At 33.6% G+C, this 24,147-nt stretch overlaps 3 protein-coding genes, 1 long non-coding RNA gene and 1 other non-coding gene across 5 annotated transcripts; 4 read left to right on the forward strand and 1 right to left on the reverse strand.

Annotated features, from left to right (window-relative positions):
* Positions 1-228: 228 nt before the first annotated feature.
* On the reverse strand, positions 229-335 carry LOC126662427 (small nucleolar RNA R71). The gene has a single exon (XR_007635801.1). It is a non-coding gene; the product is annotated as a small nucleolar RNA R71 (small nucleolar RNA).
* A 373-nt stretch (positions 336-708) lies between these two features.
* Positions 709-2,560, forward strand: LOC126661704 (uncharacterized). The gene is made up of 3 exons (XM_050355566.1): positions 709-1,796; positions 1,881-2,169; positions 2,213-2,560. Exons 1-3 carry the CDS (start codon positions 709-711, stop codon positions 2,558-2,560), a joined length of 1,725 nt encoding a protein of 574 aa, XP_050211523.1.
* Positions 2,561-17,137: 14,577 nt separating this feature from the next.
* Positions 17,138-18,249, forward strand: LOC126661705 (uncharacterized). Its single transcript, XM_050355567.1, has 3 exons — positions 17,138-17,173; positions 17,258-17,339; positions 17,447-18,249. The coding sequence occupies exons 1-3, from the start codon at positions 17,138-17,140 to the stop codon at positions 18,247-18,249; spliced, it is 921 nt and encodes a 306-aa protein (XP_050211524.1).
* Positions 18,250-18,770: 521 nt separating this feature from the next.
* On the forward strand, positions 18,771-19,909 carry LOC130014960 (uncharacterized). The gene is made up of 2 exons (XM_056104130.1): positions 18,771-19,104; positions 19,839-19,909. Exons 1-2 carry the CDS (start codon positions 18,771-18,773, stop codon positions 19,907-19,909), a joined length of 405 nt encoding a protein of 134 aa, XP_055960105.1.
* A 1,201-nt stretch (positions 19,910-21,110) lies between these two features.
* LOC130014990 (uncharacterized) lies at positions 21,111-24,147 on the forward strand. The gene is made up of 6 exons (XR_008789768.1): positions 21,111-21,240; positions 21,316-21,361; positions 21,574-22,202; positions 22,948-23,005; positions 23,530-23,578; positions 23,976-24,147. It is a non-coding gene; the product is annotated as an uncharacterized LOC130014990 (long non-coding RNA).

Here is a 24,147-nt window from a genome sequence, read left to right on the forward strand (position 1 = left end):
TTGAGTCAAGAGGATCCCAATGCGCACATCGCCAAATTCTTGGGTGTACTCAATACGTTCAAGCTTCATGGGATAACCGCGGATTAAATCAAGTTGAGAATGTTCCCCTTCTCTTTAAGGGATAAGGCTAGCTTATGGCTTCACTCTCTACCCAACGAATCCATCCACAATTGGAGAGAGTTGGCTCAAGCGTTTCTCAACAAATATTTCCCTCATGGCAAGACTACAAAGTTGACCAAGGATATTCTTGAGTTTATTCAATTTGAAGGGGAGTCACTTTATGAGGCATGGGAGCGTTTCAAGGATTTACAAAGGAGTGTCCCCCATCATCGGCTCAATAAAGAGCATGTGATCCAAATCTTCTATGATGGGACGACTATTACTACTAGAGCAACAATTGATGCGGCTTCGGGCGGATCACTAATGCAAAAGACGTATGAAGAGGCGCTAGAATTGGTGGAAAAGTTGGCGATAGTTAGTAGCACATGGGGCCCTATTGATAGAAGAGCGCCATCTACTCAAAAGTCGGTAATGACTCTTGATCAAGTGAGGGAAATGGAGGCCATAAAAGCAACTAATGCTTCTCTACAAGCACAAGTGGATGCCCTCAAGAAACAAGTTGCTCCAAGAAATGCACCGGTCGCCTATGTTCAAGTGGGATGTGAGCATTGTGGGGACTACAACCATAGTAGTGGGTAGTGTTATGCCATGGGGAAAGCTTGGAGTGAGCAAGTGAACTATGTTGGAGGCCAAGGGCAAGCTAATGACTCGTACTCTAATACCTACAACCCCGGATGGAGGAATCATCCTAACTTTGGATGGAGAAACCAAGAAGGTCAAGGCAATGCTCAAGCTTCCAACCAAGCGGGTCCTAGTTTTCAAGGAGGAAATAGACCTCAATATCAACAACAACCACAAGGTCAATACCACAACAACCAACACCAAGGGAACAATTATGGTGGTAGACCACAACACCCTCCCGGTTTCCAACAACCAAGGAACACGGATGAGGGAAACATGCTTGCCAAATTGATGGAGAAATTTGAAAAGATGGAGGCTGAAAATAGGCAACTTCATAATGAAAATAGGCAAAGGGAGAAGAACCAAGCTTCCACCATCCATCACTTAGAGACCCAAATCTCGCAAATGGAAATTTCGCTTCAAGGTAGACCTCAAGGGGGATTGCCCTCTACTACGGAAAACAATCCTAGAGAGCATGTGAAAGCCATCAAAGTTGTGGAACTTCGAAGCGGTAGAGTCCTTGATGTTGATCATGATAAGGATCTTGAAAAAGCTAATGGCAAGAGGCCAATGATTGTGGAGGTTGAGCCTCAAGTGGTAATAGATGTTGCAAGCTCTAGTCAAGAGCTACCAAAGTCGTGTGAGGAGGTGGCTATTAATATTGATGTTGAAGAACCATATGTGAGGCCACCACCACCACCACCTTTTGTGCCTAAAGTACCATTCCCAAGCCGGTTGAGAAAGGCTCCGGATAATGAAAAGTTTCATAAGTTTCTTGAAATATTCAAGAAACTTCAAATAAGCATGAGCCTAGGGGATGCCTTACGAGAGATTCCCCAATACGCTAAGTTCTTGAAAGACATAATTATGAACAAGCGAAGTTGGGAACAAGGCGGAACAATTCCTCTAACGGAAAGTTGTAGTTCTATTATCCAAAGCAATCTACCGACCAAGCTACAAGATACAGGGAGTTTCACGATTCCTTGCTTAATTGGCACTTCTACTTCTCTTAATTGTCTTTGCGATTTAGGTGCAAGTATAAATCTAATGCCGTTGTGTCTTTTCAGGAAAATATGTGGAAACCAACCGATAAAACAAACTTCCATGATGCTCTAATTGGCCGACCATTCGCTCAAGAGACAGCACGGGGTTGCGGAAGACGTGCTAGTAAAAGTGGGCAAGTTCATCTTTCCGGTGGACTTTGTTGTGCTTGATTATGCGGTCGACAAAGATTTCCCCATGATTCTCGGGCGTCCTTTTTTGAATACGGGAAGAGCATTGGTTGATGTTAATGGGGGGAAGATAACATTAAGAATGAATGATGAGAGCATGGTGTTTGACATCAAGCATGGCAAAAGCAAGTGTGAGGAGGAGAAATGCATGAAGATTGATATTATTGAGCCCACATTGCATGTGCCTATGAAGGAGGTTCCTATGAAAGAACCCGAGGTTGTGTGTGCAAAAAATCAAGACAACACCTCATGTCAAGCCACGCAAGGGAAAACCAAGACGTTGGACATCATGGAAGTTGAAGCTCAACGGGATAGCAACCGCAAGCAAAAGACAAATATGCACGGAAGTTGCTACTCTTGGTGAGTACGTCCAAGTTCGAACCTCTCAAGCACATTCACAAGCGGGGAAGGTGATTTCTAAGTGGAGTGGACCGTTTAAAACACGGCGCAATTTGAATAATGATTTGATTGAGTTGGAGGGGGCCAATGATGATGTTTTTAAGGTGCTTGGGGAATGGTGCAAACCATATCCTAGAGTGTTGATCGATGAAAGTCGCGAGCAAGTTGCTCTTTTTGATCCTCCATGACTTTGAGGATCGCTAGTCGAGCTTTCGACTCTAAACAAGCGCATTTGGGAGGCATTCCCAAAAGGTTCGATTTAATGCTTTCGTTGTTGTTTTTGCCTTCTTTAGATTGTTTAAAATGTTAATATTTGTTAATTTTTCATCTTTTCGTTCAACGGCGGTGTGTTCAGTTTTGGTGTGTAGGTATGAAGAAATTGGAAGAAAAAAATCGAACTCCCCATGTACAAGGGAGCTCGATTCGAGCTCACTCTAAGCAAAGGGGGGAGTTCTATTTTGAATGAAATGTTTCTATTGGTTGGCATTTAAAAGTCATGGATTGATGTGTTGGCATCATCCTAAGAGCTTAAAATTTGAATCTTGTTTCTATCCATCACCAACTCCATCTCCCGAGCCACCGGTGTTCGATTGAACACACAAGATTTGATTTTCTAAACTTAACTCCATTCAATTTTTTTTATCTGTCTAATTTCTTAGCATTGAGGACATTGCATCGAAATGTGTGAGGAGGGTTGGAAAATTGAATGTAGTTGCGTGGGATTGTTTTTTTTTTTTTCGTAGTTGATTTTAGTTTGTTATGTGTTTTTGTTGATTTGATTAGGAGAATTTTGGTCGAACCTTTGAGCATGACCCTTAGCTTAAATTTGTAGCATGTTAGCTAAGTTGATCAAGTACTTGCATTATATCAAATGTCATGTTCTAATAAATGAATCATTGAATGGTGTTTCTTGTTTTAACAATTGTTGTTGATGCTTGCTTAGTGAAATGCCAATTATATGACATAGGTTGATAGGATTAGGATGAAGTTACTTGTTAGCAATTTGTGACCCTAAATGCATGATCAACGAGCTTGATGCGGAAATATGATGTGTATGTAGTAAAATTGTTGAATTTTAGGAAATTGGGCATACGTGGCATGATTGTTGTAGTTCTAGCATTGGTTAAAACACGCCAAATTCTTGAATTTTTGAGCCTATATTTTTGTTGTGGTTTGCATGTTTTAGTCCTAGAATTTACTCCTATGTCCGGGCAAGATTGCATTGTTGAGTTTTTAGCAACTAGGTGATAATGGCAATTAGGATTACACACTTCTCCAACCCACTCAAAAAGCCTACCCCTTTTTCCCCTAGAATACACAATTTGAGCCTTAATCAAAATTTTTGTTTAAACCACAATTTTCACACAAATCAACCTTTTCAAAACTTTACCTCTAAAACACCCTAACTTGACTTGAATTAGCTCACATAAAAAGTATAAGGAAACTCTAGCTTGATGAACCATTGAAATTGTGAACCAATCTCACAAGAAGCAATGCCTTATAAAAAGAAGAAAAAGAAAACAAAAGAAAAAGAGCAAAATTGAAGAAAAGAAAAGAAAGAAAGAATAAACAAAGGCATGAAAAAGTTCTCATTTGTTAAAAAGTTCACTTGTTTGAAAATTTTCCAAGCTAGACCAAGTAAAAAGAGTGCATATGTTATTCAAGTCAAGTTTTTAGCCAAAATCCATGTTTTTACCTACCCCTAACCCTTAGCCCCATTATAACCCTTAAAAGTCCATTTGATAGTTGCCGAAAACCGAACTAAGTAGTGGAGTCCGGACTTTGAGCAAACCTATGGTGACTATTACGCGTGTTCTTTGTACACCTTTGTTATCTGGAGCGAGTGAAATCTAGTGAGGAATACGCCATTGCTTGTAGTAGAACATTTATGCCGTGTTGTGCCCAACGTAACTTGAATCCGATTTGTATACACGTCCTGCATAAGATAGCAAGTTTTTAATGTAGAATGGGTCGATAAGCATGCTTCCGTGATTGTAATCTTGATGTTATCAATTTATGTCATTGACATTGCATTCTTCACTTGTTTGCATCACCTTTAGTTGTTAGATCGGGAATCATTTGTTCAGTTATTCATTAGTTGGAACATTATGTAGGATATATATGTGGGTTTGAGGTTATTAGCTAGCATGCATTTCCGAGTAAGATTCATTTCTTGCTTGAGGACAAGTAAGGTTTTGTGTGAGGAGGTTTGATAGGAGTATTTTACTCCTATTTAGGGTGTCGTTTCCGCATGCTTTTGTTATTATTTGTCACGGTTTTATAGTATTCCGAGTGCCTTATTACATTTTTTAGTATTTCAGGTACTTGGGAGCTTTGCGGAAGCATTTTGGTACAAAAGATGGAAAAGTCGACGGAAAAGAGGCGAAAGCTCATTTGCAAGTCTGAAAAGCCGACCCCGCTGCACTAATTGGAAAATTGGGACCAGTTAGAAGCCTCAAATGAATTTGTGTTCTTCATGAAAGTTAAAGTAGACGTCCTAAGCTTTCCAACGGTTCAAGAATCGACTCAATCGAACATTTCTACACCGATTTATGAAGGTTTGAAGATCGCGATCCGGAGCAGCAAAAGGCAGCTCGAATCGAGCTCACCTAGTTCAGAATGGAGCTCGATTCGAGCCACATGAGGCTGAACTCAGAATGGCTGAGCTCGAATCGAGCTCCTCACTTGGCCAAAGTGAGCTCGATTCTAGCCAAGGCTAAAAAGAGGGGTGATTTCTGATTCCAAACATCACAAGGCTTGATTCAATTGCCATTTTGGGCCCAACACATGTGTAATGAATGTTTTCCTTTCCTCTTTTGTGGGTACTATAAAAACAACATTAGCTCTAATTTTAGGTCATAACTTTACTCTAGAAAATTATTCCCTTTTGCTATTACTTTTCATAGTATATAATCTCTTTAGAATTAAGAACTCCATAGCTTCCTCCATTGTTGAAGCTCTTGAAGCTTTTATTTACTTTGTATGAACAAGGTCTTCATTATTATTGCAAGCTTATCTATTATTGAATCTTCATTATCTCTTGTGATTGATTGCTCTACTCATTTACTTAAGGTAACCCATCTTTACTTTATAATGCTTTATTACTCTTATTCATTGATTGCTTGTGTTGCTTTAAGTATGAGTGGCTAAACCCCCCCTTGTTAGGGGGTTGGTATGATAACTTAGGGTTTTATTGATTGGTTGGTTCTTAGTGTTGTATGCTTATGTTTCACTCCTATTGCTTATTGCTTGATTAGGATTAGCTACCTTAATCATATTTAGAGTTTGATTGATACACCGAGAGGTGGTTGATTAGATTGACTAATAGGATTGAAAACCTAGATTTTAGAGCACCACGAGAGTGGGTTTGAACCTAGGTGGCCCTAGAGTGGATTGATTAATCGCTAGTTTATGATTTGGTTTTGCCGTGTAACACGAGAGTGAGCTTGGTATTGATTAGATGATTAGATAGCGGTTTTGTCATTCTTTGAGGCTCGAGAGAGCGGGAATGATGTTTTAGACCTCGCTCGGTCCGTAGCAACTTCCAATTTGACCAACCATGAAATGCATAACCTAGGTGGGACTACCAATCCCTTGACGTTTCCCTTCTATTGAATTACATCTTTGATAATTAGTGTTTTTTTAGTTGTTAATTGCAATTTCGTGCTTAGTAGAATTCTTAATTAGTAATTGGATACTTAAAACTTCAACCACTTTTGTTTTGCTATACGAATTGGATCATAACTAAATTTCATTCTCGTCAATCACTCCTATTTCACTCCTTGTGGGTTCGACCTCGTATTTACCGAGTATTACGAGTTTGGTTTTAGCCCAACAATTATGTTTAGAAAAGTATTCATATTTCCTTACTAAAATTAAACCCTATCATTTTACGCACGTGAGTGATATTTATATGACCCGTTATATTTATCCGGCAATAATTATTAAAAAAAGAGTGTGCAACCAATCATCAAAATTCATTGATTAACAATTGCTAATATAACTATACTAAATGCAATTAATGAAAAAAATCCTCTTATCGTTAGAGTTATACTTAACATCTATACGTAAAATTTATTAAATTTGCTTTCCCTATTTAAGTTAAATTCTTAGTTTATTATTTTATTATAATTATTAATTTATATTGACTCTATAATAAGTCATTATGAGTTGTTTTTTATTTAAATTAATATTATAGCACGCAAGTGATATATATGACTTGTTATACACACACACACATATATATATATATATATATATATATATATAATATTTAAAAAAATTAAATTTTTTTATATGAGCGTTACTATATAATTATTTCATTTCGTAATATGTTAAAATGATTTTTTTATTTAAATAAAAATGATAACATGCGAGTAATATATACTTACTGTAAGGATCAAGTTCAGTCGAGAACTCAAACAATTGGTACTTCAATGATCTGATCTTAATTAACGTTAAAGTTTGGCTTATAAGCCTTACAAAGTAAAACAGAAAATAGCTAAAGAATAGGCCACTAAACCTTCCAAATAGCAAGTGATAAGTTTAATTTAAAAACAACTTAATTAACCCAAAAGACCAGGTCTTTATTGAAAAAATTAGGAAAAATACTCTCTTTTTAAAAAAATATGATTTCCTACTTTAATAAGGAAAAGATAAAGAAAATATCTCACCCTTTTAATATATTTATATTTTTTACTCTATGACATGTTTATATTATAATTATACCTACTCCTTATTATTATTTTACTCTAATCATATTTATTTTACTTTAGGCAACACCTGTCATTTTTCTTCTTTTTTTTCTCTCTTCTTCTCTCTTTCTTCTCTCTTTCTTCTTCTTCTCTGGTTCATATTTCTTCACCATTTTTTTCTTCTTCTTTTATTTATTTCTTCTTTTCTTCTCTATTTTTATTCTTTTTTTCCGTTGTTTCTTTGTCGCCCCGCGATCGTTTCGTCGTCCTTTCATATTTGATTTTAGCGATTTTTTTCTTAATTCATGGTGATAAATACAATTTATTTTAATTTTCAGATCAAAATAAATTAATCTTGAATTTTTTCAACTTTAGATCTAAAAATCTGCATAAGAAACAATGTTATGATGAAAATAATGAGTTTCTACATAAAAAACGATTTTTGCAAAAAAATATAGCATCTGATTATCATATAATTATCACTGCATTATCATAAAAATGAAGATAAATAATTTTTTTTATAAAAAAAAGGTCTTATTATCATATGATTATCACGTTGTTATCATAACATTATTATATAACACAACAGTATGATAAATAGATGATAATGAAGTGTGATAAGGTTATGATAATTGGATGATAACGTACGTGAAAATATAATTACAAAAAAATTCATGATATCAGAGATAGTCAGATGATAATTAAATAATGCAGTTATGATAATAGTATGATAATATGATATCTATATGAATAAAAATACATAAACATTATGATAACGAGATGATAATGTGAAGATAATAGTATGATAAGATTCTTATTGATAATAAAATAACAATAGTATGATAATGTGATACTTGCTTGAAAAAAAATTATAGAAAAATTATGATAACAATGTGCTATATATGATACTAATAATGGCATGATAATAAGATGACAATGCAATATGATAAATTGATAATTATATGATAAGGTGAAATTGTAATAATCATGTGATAATGTAATACTGTAATAATCATATGATAATATGATACTAGACAATAATGAAGTATGATAAGATTATGATAATTGGATGATAACGTACGTGAAAATATAATTACAAAATCAAGTCATGATATCAGTGATAACCAGATGATAATTAAATAATAAAGTTATGATAATATGATACCTATATAAAAGAATTACATAAAAATTATGATAACTAGATGATAATGAAGTATGATAAGGCTATGATAATTGGATGATAACGTACATGAAAATATAATTACAAAAAAAATCATGATATCAGTGATAAGCAGATGATAATTAAATAATAAAGTTATGATAATAGTATGATAATATGATACATATATGGGAAAAATTACATAAAAATTAATGATAACGAGATGATAATGTGAATTATGATAAGGTTCTTGTTGATAATAAAATGATAATAGTATGATAATATGATACTTGCATGAAAAAAATTATAAAAAAATTATGATAATGAGATGATAATAATCTGCTACATACGATACTGATAATGGCATGATAATAAGATTAAAATGCAATATGATACATTGATAATTACATTTTAGGTGAAGCTGTGATAATCATATGATAAAGTGATACAGTGATAATCATATGATAATGTGATACTGTGATTTATATTATCCAGCAGTATGATTACATTATCATATAATAATCTGCTATATATGATACTCGTAATAACATGATAATAAGATGAAAATAAAATAGATTCTTGACATTTATTTAATTTTCTGATAAGCTTGCTTTAAAATTTAATATTTATAGAAAATGGAAATGAAATTTGTAATCTCCAGTTAATTTAAAGAACAAAAAAAATTGAATGAACAAAAAAGAATTGAATAAACAAAAATAAATTGAATGAAAAATAGTTCTGCATAATTATGGAAGACCTAAAAAATTGAGTGAATAAAAAAAATTGAATGTAAAGTGAATGAATAAAAGAGAAGTGAATGAAAAATAATTCTGCATAATATTGTGGAAGACCTGTACGCACGTAAAAAAAGAAAAAAAGAGAGAGAGAAAGACAAAAAAAAAAGAGAGAAAGAGAGCATGTGTCATGTGTGTGTGTGTGTTAGAGTAAAATAATAAATATTCAAACTTAAAGAGTAAAATCACAAAAAAGTCAAAACAATGATGTATTTTTGCCATCTTTTCTGTATTGAAGTATAAAATCCTATTATTTTTTTATTTTAGATAAATTTCAAATTTTCTCGTCTTTATTCCTAGAGATAAGCCCACTAACAACTACTTCTAACAATCCCTCCCTTGAACTTAATGATGTGACAGGCAATTAGTTCATATCTGATGATGCAATCATTCCCAACTCCTCCCGAAGCTTTTTAAAAGCTTCAAACATCAGCGGCTTTGTCATCAAGTCTGCTAGCTGGTCTTGCGAACCACAAAACAACATATGAACAATACATTCTTTTGTAAGATCACGCAAAAATGATAACGAACTCTAATATGCTTGGTACGTCTGTGGAACACTGAATTCTTGGACAGCTTAATGGTTGAAGTGTTGTCACACATAATTGTAGTTCCACCTTTCTGTTCATGACTGATTTCTCGCAGAATTCTCCTCATCCAAATTGCTTGACATGCACAAGCTACAACTGCTACGAACTCGGCTTCTATAGAGGAAAGAGTCACTATTGGTTTCTTTCTGGATGACCAAGCCACTGCACCACCACTCATCATGAAAACATAACCCGAAGTGCTTTTGCTGTCGTTCATATCTCCAGCATAATCACTGTCCGTATATCCTACTAAGTCACTTGCACCATTTTTTTGTAGTAAACGCCATAATCCATTGTGCCTTGCAAGTACCTTAAAATTCTTTTAGCTAAAGCAAGATGCATTTGTGTTGGTTTAGCCATGTAACGGCTGATAAGACTCACAACAAACATGATATTAGGCCTGGTGGCTGTAAGATACATCAAACTCCCTACCATCTGTTTAAAAACCGTTTCATCTACCTTGGTACCATCTACATCGCTGCACATCTTTTGCCCTGGAACAATTGGATTTCGAACACAATTGCTTTCTGACATCCCAAAACGAGCCAAAACCTCACTAGCATATTTTCTTTGACATATGAAAATGCCATTAGTTCTTTGCAAAACCTCAATTCCAAGGAAAGATTTCAGCTCACCCAAATTAGTCATCTCAAATTCCTTTTTCATTAAGCTTTTGAATTCTCTCAACAAATTTTCATCATTGCTAGTATACATCAAATCATCAACATAGATACTCATAATAAGAATTTTAACTTCATTCTTCTTGACGAAGAGAGTCTGCTCGCTACGGCTGCTCTTGAATCCTTCCTTGAGAAAATAAGACTCTATTCGGCTAAACCAAGCTCGGGGTGCTTGTTTTAGTCCATATAAAGCCTTTTGCAACTTATAAACTAGGTGCTCATTTCCCTTCCTTTCATAACCTCTTGGCTGCTCCACATAGACGTTTTCCTCCAATTTTCCATGTAAGAATACTGACTTCACATCTAGTTGGTGAAGCTTCCAACCCTTTTGCGCAGCTAAAGCTATAATCATTCTCACAGTATCCATCCTGGCCACGGGTGCAAATACCTCAGAATATTCTATTCCTTGTTGTTGACTGTACCCTTTCACTACAAGCCTTGCCTTGTGTTTGCTCACTTCTCCCAGTTCATCGAGCTTAGTTTTATAGATCCACTTCACACCAATCGTTTTAGCTCCTGCTGGTAATTCCACTAAGTTCCAGGTTTGATTTCTTTCAATAGCATCATTTTCTTCATCCATTGCTAGCCTCTATTTAGAGCTTTGAACAGCCTCTTCAAAGCTTGTTGGATCAGAAGTCACCATTAGAGCCAAATATGCTTCTTCATCCTCCGACAGTCCCTCTCCTGTAACATAATCAGCAGTCCACGCTGGTGCATTTCGAATTCTTCCCTCCCTTACTCTTTCGTCTCTAGCAGGTTCATCGTGAACCTCTTCAATGTCTTCTTCAAACACTTCGTTTTCATTCTCTACAGCTCTTTCTCTTTCTCCTTCGCCTTCTCCAACCACCTCTGCAGTATCTTCTCTATTATCATCTCCCCATTCAAAGTTTGCTAGCTGATCCCTTTTATATCTCACATCCCAATCCCATTCACGGTCTTCTTCAAATTTCACATCTCGACTAACAATGACCTTGTCATTTATAGGGTCATACATCTTATAACCTTTCGACCTCCCACTATAACCAAGCAGTACACAACTCACGCTTTTATCATCAAGTTTAATCCTCTTGGCATCCGGAACATGCACATGTCCAACACACCCAAATACTCTGAAGTAATCTACTGTTGGTTTCTCTCCGCTCCATGCTTCTTCAGGTGTCATGTCCTTCACTAACAACGTTGGTGACCGATTCAGAATATGAATAGTCCACCGTGCAGCTTCAGGCCAGAAAGTTTTTGGAACTTTCTTCTTAGATAGTACAGCTCTCACCATATTCATCAGTGTGCGATTTTTGCGCTCAGCCACACCATTTTGCTGAGGAGTGTAGGCTGTTAATAGCTGTCTCTTGATCCCATTTTCCCTACAAACATCATTAAATGCCGCTGAGTTGAACTCGCCTCCTCTATCAGTTCTTAAGCATTTGATAGGCAAACCAATTTCCTTTTCTAAGGGCAACTTGAAGCATTTAAAGTGACATAAAGCTTCTGATTTTTCTAGCAAAAAATAAATCCAAGCCTTTCTAGAAAAATCATCAATAAAGCACAATATGTACCTTTTCTTTCCGCTAGACAAGGGTGAAATAGGCCCACGAAGATCAGCATGGACAAGTTGTAACCTTTCTGACGCTCTCCATGGGCTGGCTTTGGGAATTGGCATCCGATGTTGCTTGCCCTTCATACATGCCTCACAAACAACACCATCATCAGAAATTTTAGGCATACCAATTACCATACTTTTTAACTGAAGAGTGCACAACCCCTTGTAGCTAAGATGTCCAAATCGATGATGCCATAATTTTGAGCGCTCCATTGTACAAACTTGAAGGCAATTTTCTTCTTTAATTGAGGTAGAAGATTCAGCAAGCAAAACAAACATCCTGTTCGCACTTATGACAGACTCCTCCATTTTCCCTTTTCGTGGATGGAATAAAGTGCATACCCCATCTTGAAACAACACAGCAACACCTTTTTCTAAAAGTTGTCCAACACTCAGAAGATTATTCTTGAGGTCAGGCACACAATACACATCTCGAATAGTATAAGTAACACCATTCAGAGTTAGTTTCACAACTCCCTTCCCAACCACATCCATCCTAGTAATGTTTCCAAGTTTGACAGAATGTGAGAAGGTAGTATCCAAACTTGAGAACATATCAGGATCTCCACACATATGGTTTGAGCATCCTGAGTCGACAAACCAAGCATTACTCCTTTTGGTTTCGTGCAACTCCACGTGCGCCATCAACAGCAACTCATCTTCCTCATCTAGTTCAGCATAATTTGCCTCCTTATTCCACTTAGGGCATTCATATTGAAAATGCCCTAAGTTATGGCACTTGAAACACTCTACAGTAGCCTTGAAATTTGTCATGCCTCGACCACGTCCCCTACCTCTAGGAATGAACGATCTCCCTCTTCCTCTTGCTCCGTCGTGCTCCTCTACTTTTAGGACTTGATCCTCTCCTTCATTAGACATTCTCCGAAACTTTTGTTCATGCACTACCAATGAACTTTGAAGTTCATCAACAGTCATAACATCAATGTCTTTCGATTCTTCAATAGACACAACTACATATGTGAATTTTTCAGTCAAAGTCCGAAGAATTTTTTCCACGATCTTTGAATCTGCCATAATCTCTCCATTGCTTCTCATCTGATTTGCTACAGTCATTACTCTGGAACTCTGTGATTGTCTCATCATTTTTCATTGCTAGCACCTCAAAATCTCTTCTCAATGAATTGAGAAGGGACTTTTTCACCTTGGTATTGCCTTCAAACTTTGATTTCATTGAATTCCAGATGATCTTAGCTGTGCGTCGATCTAGAATTTGTTGAAAAAGGATCGATCAATGGCCTGGAACAAATAGTGCTTAACTTGACAGTCCTTGGTCCGTGCATCATCTAGGCGAGCCTGCTGCGCCTCAGTCAACATTGTTCTGTCATTTGGCTCCTCATAGCCAATCTCCACACAACTCCAGAGACCCTTTGCCCTCAAAGAATTTCCATCATTTCACTCCAATGATCATAAAAACCATCGAAGTGTGGTATTGTTGTTAGGGTTTTATCCTCACTCATTTTCAGTGTTTGATCACTCGAAGACTGCTGCTTCTATTTTTGCTCTGATACCAAATGTAAGCATCAAGTTTAGTCGAGAACTCAAACAATTGGTACTTCAATGATCTGATCTTAATTAACGTTAAAGTTTGGCTTATAAGCCTTACAAAGCAAAACAGAAAATAGCTAAATAATAGGCCACTAGACCTTACAAATAGAAAGTGATAAGTTTAATTTAAAAACAACTTAATTGACCTAACAATTAAGCCCACTAACACTTACATGTATATATATGTATGCATTTCATGCATTATATATGCATAGCCTACTAATTCCCGGAATTTTATTGTGAATAGTACTCTTTAATATAAAATGGATCCGTGAATATAGATGGTTCACTCTATTTAGTACTCAACTTCTTTTTCTGTTAAACTTTTTAAAAAACCGATTCCTATTAAGATTGAATTTTTATTGAAGTAAAAATCTTTAATGTTTGTATTAGGAGTAGGACTCTAAAGATTTAAGATTATCTCTAAAAATAAAAATTTAGTATTAATCAATTTTTATTTTTTATTAGAATCATGCTTGGGAACATAAATTAATGGTGCACAATGAATTACCTTTCTCAAAAATATTATGACCAATCAAATACTAATGGTTTTTACTTTAATCTAATTCTACATCCAATTTAATTTTCAACTTTTCACTTAATAATAAATTATCAAAATTTAAATCTATCCTAACCTAATCGTGAACATAATATAATGTTAATATTAAGAATTTGAAATTGTTCATTTAATTTTTATACTTTAGCAAACCTAAATTCTAATTATAATTAAACTCTTACCTAATCGTAATATTTTTATATGCTATCCTGATCCTAATATTTCCGTTAGTAGTGTTTCAAATATAAGTAAATGCTTAGTCATCTTTTATATTATATTATTTATATTAGCTTTATTTTTTTTAGTTATAAATTATACTCTTAATGAAGACTAATATCGTAATTTTGCCTGTTCCTGTTCCTCCTTCCCACATATAAGATAGTTGTAGATAGATAGATAGATAGATAGTATAGATAGGATTCTTATAACTATAAAAGTAAATGTAATAAAAAAGACCATCAATTGATATGTTATGTGCTGAATATTTATGTTTTCTAGGTAATTAGCATTTTTTTTTAAAAAAACAAGCAAATAATTAGGTTAGGTTAAGAAGTTGCCATCATAAAGTTGTTGTTGATCTTGAAGAAGTAAAGTGGCTTTTCTTTCCTAGAGAAACCAATAACCTTGCCCGTGTAATAGCTGCTGCTGCTGCAAGGAAGAATTGAGTGATTTTGAGTAGTTCGGTGTTGTCTGTGCTTTGCAAGGCTTTAGTTTATTAATTAAAAAAAAGTTACCATCATAGAAAAAATATTATATCATGACATTAACATGTTCTCCCATTAATTATTATTTTTAAATTCTCATACCAGTGTGATTTTTCTATTTTCAGGGGACATATAAATAATTTATTGCACGTGCCTGTGGAAAATTAATGTTAAGAAAATTAATCCAAACCGGAACCATCGGTTTATGAACCGTGACCACCTCTATGCTGAAGTATAATAAATTATTATTAAATTAATATTAAATCTTTTGACGACATGTTTCAAGTTTCAAGTTGGTAAGTATTTAATTATTTTTTATATTAATGAAAAAATAATGACAATTGATCACTTTTTTTTGATAAATGGTGATTATATTAGCACTAGCACAAGAAGTGATAGGCAGAACTAAAAGGCACTAGAATCTCGAAAAGAAATCTAGGCATCTAAATACATCATTACCACCATAAACAAAAAAAAGGATTGTGATATCTATAATGAACTACACCCTTATTAATACAATGAAAACTAAATCCTTGTAACACGTTTATTCATTGCTGGAAATAGGCATGGACCTGATCTGACCAGGAGTACTAGAACAGTTATATTGAAACAGGCAAACTCAATACATAAATTACTAAATTCATGCATTTAGATAACAACAAATTGATATGAAAAGCTAATAGGAATTTCAAATCAAGAACATCTTATAGTTTCAATTTAAAAAAAAATAATTTATTTAAAAATAAAGCATTATAATTAATATTATAATTAAATTTAAATTTAAATAACAAATCATCTAAATGTCGCTCACGTGTGTAGCACGTGACGAAACGCTAGTAACTATACTATAAGTGTGAGAGGGGGGGCAGGCAAAATTACGATAATAGATTTCAGTAGTAATTTAATTACAATAAAAATTCAAAGAGTTTGACAGCAATAAAAGTTCAAAAAGTTAGCTAGCGTAGGACTCATTATTATATAAATAAAAATTTAATATTAATAAATTAAATAAAATGTGTTTTTGTAGAGAAGTGTATGAAATTTATATGCTCTGGATATTAGGATTCTAATCTAAAACATATACAGCTAACATAGGACTCTAATCTCTGGTTATATTAGGATTCTAATCTAAAACATATATAGCTAATATAGGACTCTGGAGGTAGGTGGAGTGCAAGTATTAGGAAGTTTGTGGTCTTTTATTTTTTTGGTATTAATGCTGCTATGATTGGCATGACTGCGATTACTTTTGTTCTTATCTTAACATTGCCAATTCTGTTGTTTGAGTTTGGAATAATTTTGAATACTAGTACTTTACTTTTCCTTCAATTGTAAGTTTTACAATTCACAGTTGAGATTTTCGTATTGCATTTTGAGTTTCATATTTCTATACTCTTTAGCTGTTACTATAATAATTTAAGCTTCTTTGCAATACATGTTATATAAAGATCAGAGTATATTTAAAGTTTAAAGTTTTTATGCATGTTAAAAATTTGGGTTCTTTTGTTATTTTATATAATAGTATTAATGCTGCTACAATTGGTGTGTGTGTCTATATGAAATTAAAAGGACAAATTTAATACTTTTTCTTCTATAATGTGTATATATACACAATTGAATTTCAGAAGAGAGGTCTTCCTCACGCACATATATTGTTGTTCTTACACCCTGATGATAAAAAACCAACTGCTAGCCAGATTGATAACATAATCTCAGCAGAGATTCCAGATAAGGAATACGATCCACTAGGTTACGAAGCTATTAAGAAGCATATGATGCACGGACCGTGCGGGAATGGAAATAAGAAATCTCCTTGTATGGTAGATGGCAAGTGTTCGAAGCATTTTCCTAAAAAATTTACCGAAGAGACAACGATTGATGATGAAGGATTTCCAGTATATAGAAGACGGAACAATGGTGTTTTTGTAGAAAAAATGGGAGTAAGAATGGATAACAGCTTTGTGGTGCCTTACAATAGGGATTGTTTAGTGAAGTATCAAGGACATATCAATGTGGAATGGTGCAATAGATCGCGATCGATAAGGTACTTATTTAAGTACATTAATAAGGGACCCGATCGAGCCAAAGCTTACCTGCAAACATCGACCGAGTCTACTGATACTTCAAATCAGAATATGAATGATCTTAATGAGATAAAATCATATTTAGATTGTAGATATATATCTGCCATTGAAGCATGCTGGCGAATATTTCAATTTGACATGTTCAAGCCGGCTGTTGAAAGGTTGCCTTTTCACTTAGAGAGCGAGCAGACTGTTATTTTTAACGAAAGCGATTCGTTGCCTGAAGTTGCAGAGAGACCGAGTACAGTGCGAACAAAGTTAACAGAATGGATGCTTACAAATGCAAATAATGATGATGCTAGAGAGCTTACATATAGTGATTCCTATTAGATGGGTATGGAATGACAAGAGCAGAACATGGACTAAGCGAAAATTGGGTAATTGCATCGGAAGAATTTACTTTGCACATCCTTCAAGTGGAGAAAAATATTATTTGAGAATGCTATTGAATATTGTTGAAGGCAGCAAATCTTTCGCTGATATTCGTACAGTTAACAGTGTTGTGCATCCTACTTTTAAATCAGCATGTTATGCACTTGGACTGTTAGATGATGATCGAGAATGGTTTGATTGCCTTAAAGAAGCATCTAACTGGGCTACAGGAGATCAGCTTCGGAGATTATTTGCTACAATATTAGCTCACTGCTAAGTTTCTAATCCAGGAGAGTTATGGCAATCAAACCGCGAGATACTAGCAGATGGAATATTACATCGATTACAAAGAAGACCACACTGTATCAATGTCCACATTACAGAAGATGAGGTTTACAACTATGCTTTAATAGATATTGAACAATGTTTGAAAGAACTTGGCAAGTCTATACGAGATTATGATGAGATACCAATGCCGGATACCTCTTCGTCTAGAAACATAAACAATACCCTTCTATTACAGGAGATGAATTATGATATACGTCAAGAGAACGCATTGAATGATCAGTATCAATCAGAATTAAACGCCGACCAACAAGCAATTTATGACACGGTGATAAATTATGTTAAGGAGAAAAAAGGAAAACTTATTTTTGTTTATGGGCATGGTGGTACCGGGAAGACCTTCTTATGGAGAGCAATCATACATAGAATTCGATGTGAGTCTAAAATAGTGTTGCCGGTTGCTACATCAGGAATAGCGGCTCTATTACTTCCGGGTGGTAGAACGGCACATTCGAGGTTCCATATACCGCTGGAAATAAATTCTGAATCAGTTTGTGACATAAAACAAGGGACACAACTTGCTGATCTCATTCAAAATACAGACTTGATAATATGGGACGAGGCACCTATGACTCATAAATTCTGTTTTGAAGCACTAGACAGAAGCTTAAGGGACATCCTCAAATTCAAAAATTCTGATGCCATTAATGAACCTTTTGGAGGAATGACAGTTGTTTTAGGGGGGGACTTTCGACAAATCTTGCCTGTGATTCCAAAAGGAGGAAAAATGAGATAATCAAGGAAACAATTAATTCTTCTTATTTGTGGGAATGCTTTCAAGTGTTCAGGCTAAATAAGAATGTGAGATTGTTAAATACTCATTCTGAAAATAATTGCTCTAATTCAGTGGCTGAATTTGATAAATGGCTTTTACAAATTGGAGATGGAAAGCTAACCAGTGATGAAGACGAGAACTTGATTGAAATTCCAACTGAGCTACTGGTACCCGAATACGAAGACTCCATCATTGCTATTGTGAATGCAACCTATCCCGATTTACTTCAAAGATACTCGGAAGATGATTACTTGCAAGAGAGAGCAATTCTAGCACCAAAGAATGAGACTGTAAAAGAAATAAATCAAACTGTTATGGAACAACTGCTAGAAGATGTTGTTAGTTACTACAGCTCCGACTCCATATGCAAAGCATCTTCCAATATTAACGATCAAGAAATCCTTTATCCCACTGAATTTCTTAATACGTAGTTTAATGGTGTTCCAGACCATAATTTGAAGCTAAAGATAGGTGTCCCTGTAATGTTAATGAGAAACATCAACCAATCTGCAGGTTTATGTAATGGAACAAGAATGGTTATAACACACCTAGGAAAATGGTTTGTGCAAGCAAGAGTTTTTACAGGAAAAAATAAGGAAGACATTGTATTAATACCGAGAATCACAATGACTGAGATGGACTCTAGGTGGCCTTTCAAGATAAGGAGAAGACAATTGCCATTATCTGTGTGTTTTTCTATGACTATAAACAAGAGTCAGGGTCAATCTTTCAAACAAGTTGGATTGTTATTGCAAAATCAGGTGTTTGCACATGGCCAGCTATATGTGGCTTTATCAAGAGTGAAATCAAGAAATGGTTTATAGATACTCAACACTGATGAAGACACAGGTGGTAGAGAATTCATTCGAAATGTAGTGTATCATGAAATATTTTTGTCTATTAGTGGTGTCAATTAGATGGAATTTTATCTGTTTTCTCTTTCATTAATCGATAAAACTTTTAAATTTTCTATTTTTTGGAGATGTATCATTGAATTTTTTATTACTTTTTATTGAATTCGTTATATATTATTGATTTGGTCAGGTTTTTTTCATCAATGTCATGTTTCTATATTTCTATGGCTGATATTTTTTTGGCTCATGTTCTTTTGTTTGAAAGATGAATCTTGAGGTTTTAAAAAAAGTGGGAACATGTATGTTTTGTTTTGGGTGGGGATGTGTTTTATAAATTCTGTTAAGGAGGTTAAAACAAATGGTGTTAAGAAGGTTAAAACAGATGGAGTGAAAATGCACGTTAAATGGAAACTCCCAATTTTCAATTTTTTATCTCTAAATTTCAGTTTATTTTATTATACATTATCTTTTATCTCTCAAAATCAAATTTTGGTTTTCAATTCCACAGGTAATTAGTTTTATGTTCATTTAAGTGGTAATTAATGTATATAACTTCTCATGAGTAAAATGATGATTATGTTGTGGCTCTCAATTGTTTGAATTGTATAATTTTAATTCATTTTACATGCAATTTGTTTGTTTTAGTTTTATATGCTGATTGAATCTTGCCTATCCTTTTCAAATTGTTTGAATCAGACTTTGAACTTTATACCAAGCGTGATGTTTATGCTAATGCCTATAAGCTATTTGATGAAATGGGTATATGAGATAGAAATATAACTAATAATTATATTATCGTTTTAGTTCTGTTTGTTTTAACAGAAAATAAACTAAGAAGGTTCCTTTTTATATTCTACTCGGTTTTTTCACTACCCAACTACATATTTGGTGAATTTCTGTACTATTATTTTCTTTGCTTTGCTGAATTGTGATAAACAATTGTATAGGTTATTAGATGATTAATGTTGCTATTTTTTTACATGATTTCATGTTTAGGACAATTTAGATGTGCTAAATTTAATTTTTTTTATAATTAGATTTGGAAATCGTAACTAAGCGTAGTTCCATGGACCATGGTGTCATATTTATGATAAATGTAATATTTTAGCTAATGCACATAAGTTGTTTGATGAAATGTGTATGAGAGATACAAGCATAAAAAACCATTAGATCATTTAATTTGCACTCCTTTTAAATTGTCAAGATATCACCTTCAGATGCTTAGTTTTAGTCACTTTGTGTATCATATAGCGTCTTTAGCGTTAAGTACTAATATAGCTAGTCTGCGCCATGGCTTTTCGCACAGAAATTCTAAGGGTTTGGAATAACTGCATGAACATGTGAGTCCTCCCACTACCACATAAGTCACTTTCAGCAACACCAACATAGCAACACTATTGATACTGTTGCAATATTACATATAAGGCAACATAAAGGTTATGGTCAAAAACCATTGCACAGAAATCAAAAAAATTCATACATTTATAACATAAGGCAATATATATGGAAAACAGTTGCATCAGCTTAAGAAAATGCAACAGTTTAAGTGAGTCTAGCAACACTTTTAAACTGCTGCCTTTTATTACCTTATACTAAATTTACAATTACTATATAAATTTTAGAATTTAGTAAAAAAATCAGTTGTAAATTTAAATTTTTTTGGTAAACTATAATGCCGATCTATTTTTTCTTGAAAAAAAACTGATATAACTGCTGGGATAGTGTATATTTTGCATTTAACTCAAACTTTTCAAATTATTAATATAATAGAGTGTTCTTTATGAAATATATAAATAAAAACAAAATAATAATAATAACAATTTTTTAATTTGCTTACAAAATAATAATAGTAATAACAGTTAATGTTAGAACATGAAATCAATGAAAAAATTACAAAATAAATAATAAAAGGAATAAAACATAGAAAAGGATAATTTAGAAAATTTTAAAAACTGTGAACAACGAATTTCAATTGAAAAGACAATATCAAAATCAATGTCATTTTATTTTCAAATTTCTCTCTATGCCGTCTCTCATATTTCTCTCTTCGTTCTCTCAAATTTCTCTTTTCGCCATTTCTCTTCTCCATCGATTTAAGGTAAGCTATCTCTTTTCACCATTTTATTTTCAATTTCATTTTCATTGCTCTCTTCACCATCTCTTCAACTCTTAGGTTTGACTGATAATTTGAAGATTTCTTCAATGACTTCACATATTAAGTAAGTATAATTTCAATTATATTTTGTATATATGTGTTAGGGTTTACTGTTTGTTCTATTTGTAAAATGTTGGGGTTTATTTTTTTGAAGATATCTTCAATGTCATCACATTTGTATATATGTTAGGTTTTACAGGCGAGCTTGCTGTTTTAAATATCTATTACAAAATTTTACCTTTGCACTTGGTTTGATTTTTCCTTTCGTTTTTGCAGGTTAGAGATGAATATCATACAGACTATAATCCTGATATCCTTTTCTTCTTTGCATTTGAATTTTTTTTGTAGTTTCTTTGATGCGATCTTAAAAAAACTATAGTAGTACTTGTTTTCTTTGAGAATAGATAGCTTCAAAACCACATAAATTAACATAATCTTAGTGTTGAAATTAGGAATTGCAACCTTGTTCGCTAAAAACGAGTGATACTATTGTTATTCAGGTGAATAATTTACAATTGCATTTCTGAATTAGTTTAACTTTCCTGTTGGATTGTGTGTTTTTCTTTGATTGGATCATCTAGCTTTTTTTAAGCGATCCGCATTTAAAGCCTTCTTCATTTCATGATAAAGGAATATATAAGTATACAACGTTTGTTAATGGAAAATTTCTCTACTGGTCAGTCAAATGGATATATTATTATAGAATTGACACTTCATTGAAATAACTAGTCATAACTCGTAGTAGTACACAAACAATTTGCATTGCTCCTTTTTGTTTCCTTAGCATATTATACGCAGGGATGGCTATGGAAAATTATTTCAGCATGAGCTAGAACATAGACAACTTATGGATTATGGAGATGCATCATTTTTCTCTTTCCCTCCAATTATTGCACAACCTCACTGTAAGTATTTTTAGATCTATTTCTTGACGTCTGTATGGCTCACTTGCTTTTGTAAAACATTACTTGTTTGCTGAATTCATTACCTTCCATGTTCCTATTCTTCTAGACTTTTAGCTTCCTTGGTAAACAAAGCATGTTATAGTTTTAGTCTAGCTAGTAACTATCTTATATCCAATGTTGAGTTTTGTCATTGTAGAAAATATGGAATTCTAAAATACCATTGTGTAAAGGTATAATACTTAGTTATGCAAAATTATTAGATGATCAGTGCCAATGCTACGGGGCCAAAGAACGATTCAACTTTTCTAGGATGGGTTGTCTATTAGGCCATAAATATATGAATACTAATCAACCATTAAACTGACCTTAATTGATCAAGAATTTGAATGAGAAATATTAAATGGGCTCTATGGAGCACAATTTTGGTGATTAACAATATAATATCTTCTATGCCATTTTTACTAATGATTTCAAAAAAGAGTTCAACATTTTCTATGCTTTGTTTCCATGCTACATGCTTGCCTGATGTTGAAAGTATAATGATGGCAGTTGCAAGTATTGTCCCCAATTTCTTATGGGCAAGGTCTTATGCTTAGTGCTGTTCAAAAACCGAAACGAACCATTGAAATAAATCAAAATTAGAGGCTTGGCTCAGTGATATGGTAGATATGCTCTGGTTTGGCTTTAAACATATTTTGTTTTGGTTTAATTTGGAAATTTAACATCTTTTATCAATCAATTTCAGGCGGAACCAATTAACCAATCTCAACCTTGGGTGATATGTATAACTATTTTTGTTGCCGGTATTTTCTTCGTTGATCTTTTTTTTCTATTGTATAAATACGCACGATAAGCTACTTAAATTGATTTGTCGCCTGTGTTATTGTAGATGAATCAATTATTGCTATTAAATTAGCCACTTACTGGTAGTGCTTGAATTCTGGACTGAGATGATAATTAAGGAGTCTCTTATTATATTATCTATTTTTACTCTTTTCTCCATGTTTTTTCTTTCTTCTATAATTTAGGATCACTGCTGCAGGTACTCAGGATGAAACAAATACACAAGCTCATTTCCTAGAAATATGGGATCTGGATTCTTTCATATGTTGTGTTGTGTCAATGAATTAAGAAAACTACAATGATTTAAATAATTTCTCTAGACTATAATAACTTAGCATTTTAAATGTTAGGGCAACAATGGATTTATATGCACCATCTCTAATTTTCTATTTATAAGTATCTAGATACTTGTTTACGGTTTTATCTTGCTGAAATGTTGCGTTTATTTAAGGGTTTCAGTTTTTACTTTTGATTTGTTTTGCAGAGATACATGCAGCAACACACTGAAGTTGAACTCCTTGCTCTTGGAATTGGTATGTTTCGTTTTTGTTACTCGATTTCTTTTATTGTTGCTTCAAAGTTATTTAAATTTGTTGTTACAGTTGGAGCTTTTTTAGTGTTTAGTATTGACACTTATAAATATTGGTAGTATTGGTTGCTTCACTGACTGCTATTGGCCTTTCCCTTCAAACATATTATGGAGGTAGAGTTATCAATATTGGTATTATTTGTTGCTTTAATTTAGGTCCTAATAGTTATTCAAGAGTTAGTTTAGCCTGCACATGATTATACCTACATACTTACTCATCCAGGAATTCCATTAGTGCTTTATGACCATTTTTAAGATTGCGGTAACTCCATTCACGACCATCTTATTATGTATTATGTTTGCATATTTTGAGAATAATTGTTTATGTGGTCTTTTTGCAGGATTTCAGGTTGATAGTATGGAATTTGACCGTAGCAGAAAAGACACTCAATGTTTAGTAGTTTAATCGTTATTTTTGATGAATATTTTGGTAAACATTTTCTATTTGTGATGTAAGGATAGATGTAATATTTTTCGATTTTGAATTTTATGAATATTTTTTGTTTTCTAATT

This window comes from Mercurialis annua, linkage group LG8 (assembly GCF_937616625.2).
Source record: "Mercurialis annua linkage group LG8, ddMerAnnu1.2, whole genome shotgun sequence".
Lineage (NCBI taxonomy): Eukaryota > Viridiplantae > Streptophyta > Magnoliopsida > Malpighiales > Euphorbiaceae > Mercurialis > Mercurialis annua.

Excerpts from the sequence above, each read along its gene's own strand:
- LOC126661704 (XM_050355566.1), top strand. The coding sequence starts at position 709 with ATGGGGAAAGCTTGGAGTGAGCAAGTGAACTATGTTGGAGGCCAAGGG. Across the intron at positions 1,797-1,880 it reads AGTATAAATCTAATGCCGTT|ACAGCACGGGGTTGCGGAAG; the intron begins GTGTCTTTTCAG and ends TTCGCTCAAGAG. Across the intron at positions 2,170-2,212 it reads TGCATGTGCCTATGAAGGAG|ACAACACCTCATGTCAAGCC; the intron begins GTTCCTATGAAA and ends CAAAAAATCAAG.
- LOC126661705 (XM_050355567.1), top strand. The coding sequence starts at position 17,138 with ATGACAAGAGCAGAACATGGACTAAGCGAAAATTGG. Across the intron at positions 17,174-17,257 it reads ATGGACTAAGCGAAAATTGG|GCAGCAAATCTTTCGCTGAT; the intron begins GTAATTGCATCG and ends ATATTGTTGAAG. Across the intron at positions 17,340-17,446 it reads GCATGTTATGCACTTGGACT|TTTCTAATCCAGGAGAGTTA; the intron begins GTTAGATGATGA and ends CTCACTGCTAAG.
- LOC130014960 (XM_056104130.1), top strand. The coding sequence starts at position 18,771 with ATGTTAATGAGAAACATCAACCAATCTGCAGGTTTATGTAATGGAACA. Across the intron at positions 19,105-19,838 it reads AAGAGTGAAATCAAGAAATG|ACTTTGAACTTTATACCAAG; the intron begins GTTTATAGATAC and ends TGTTTGAATCAG.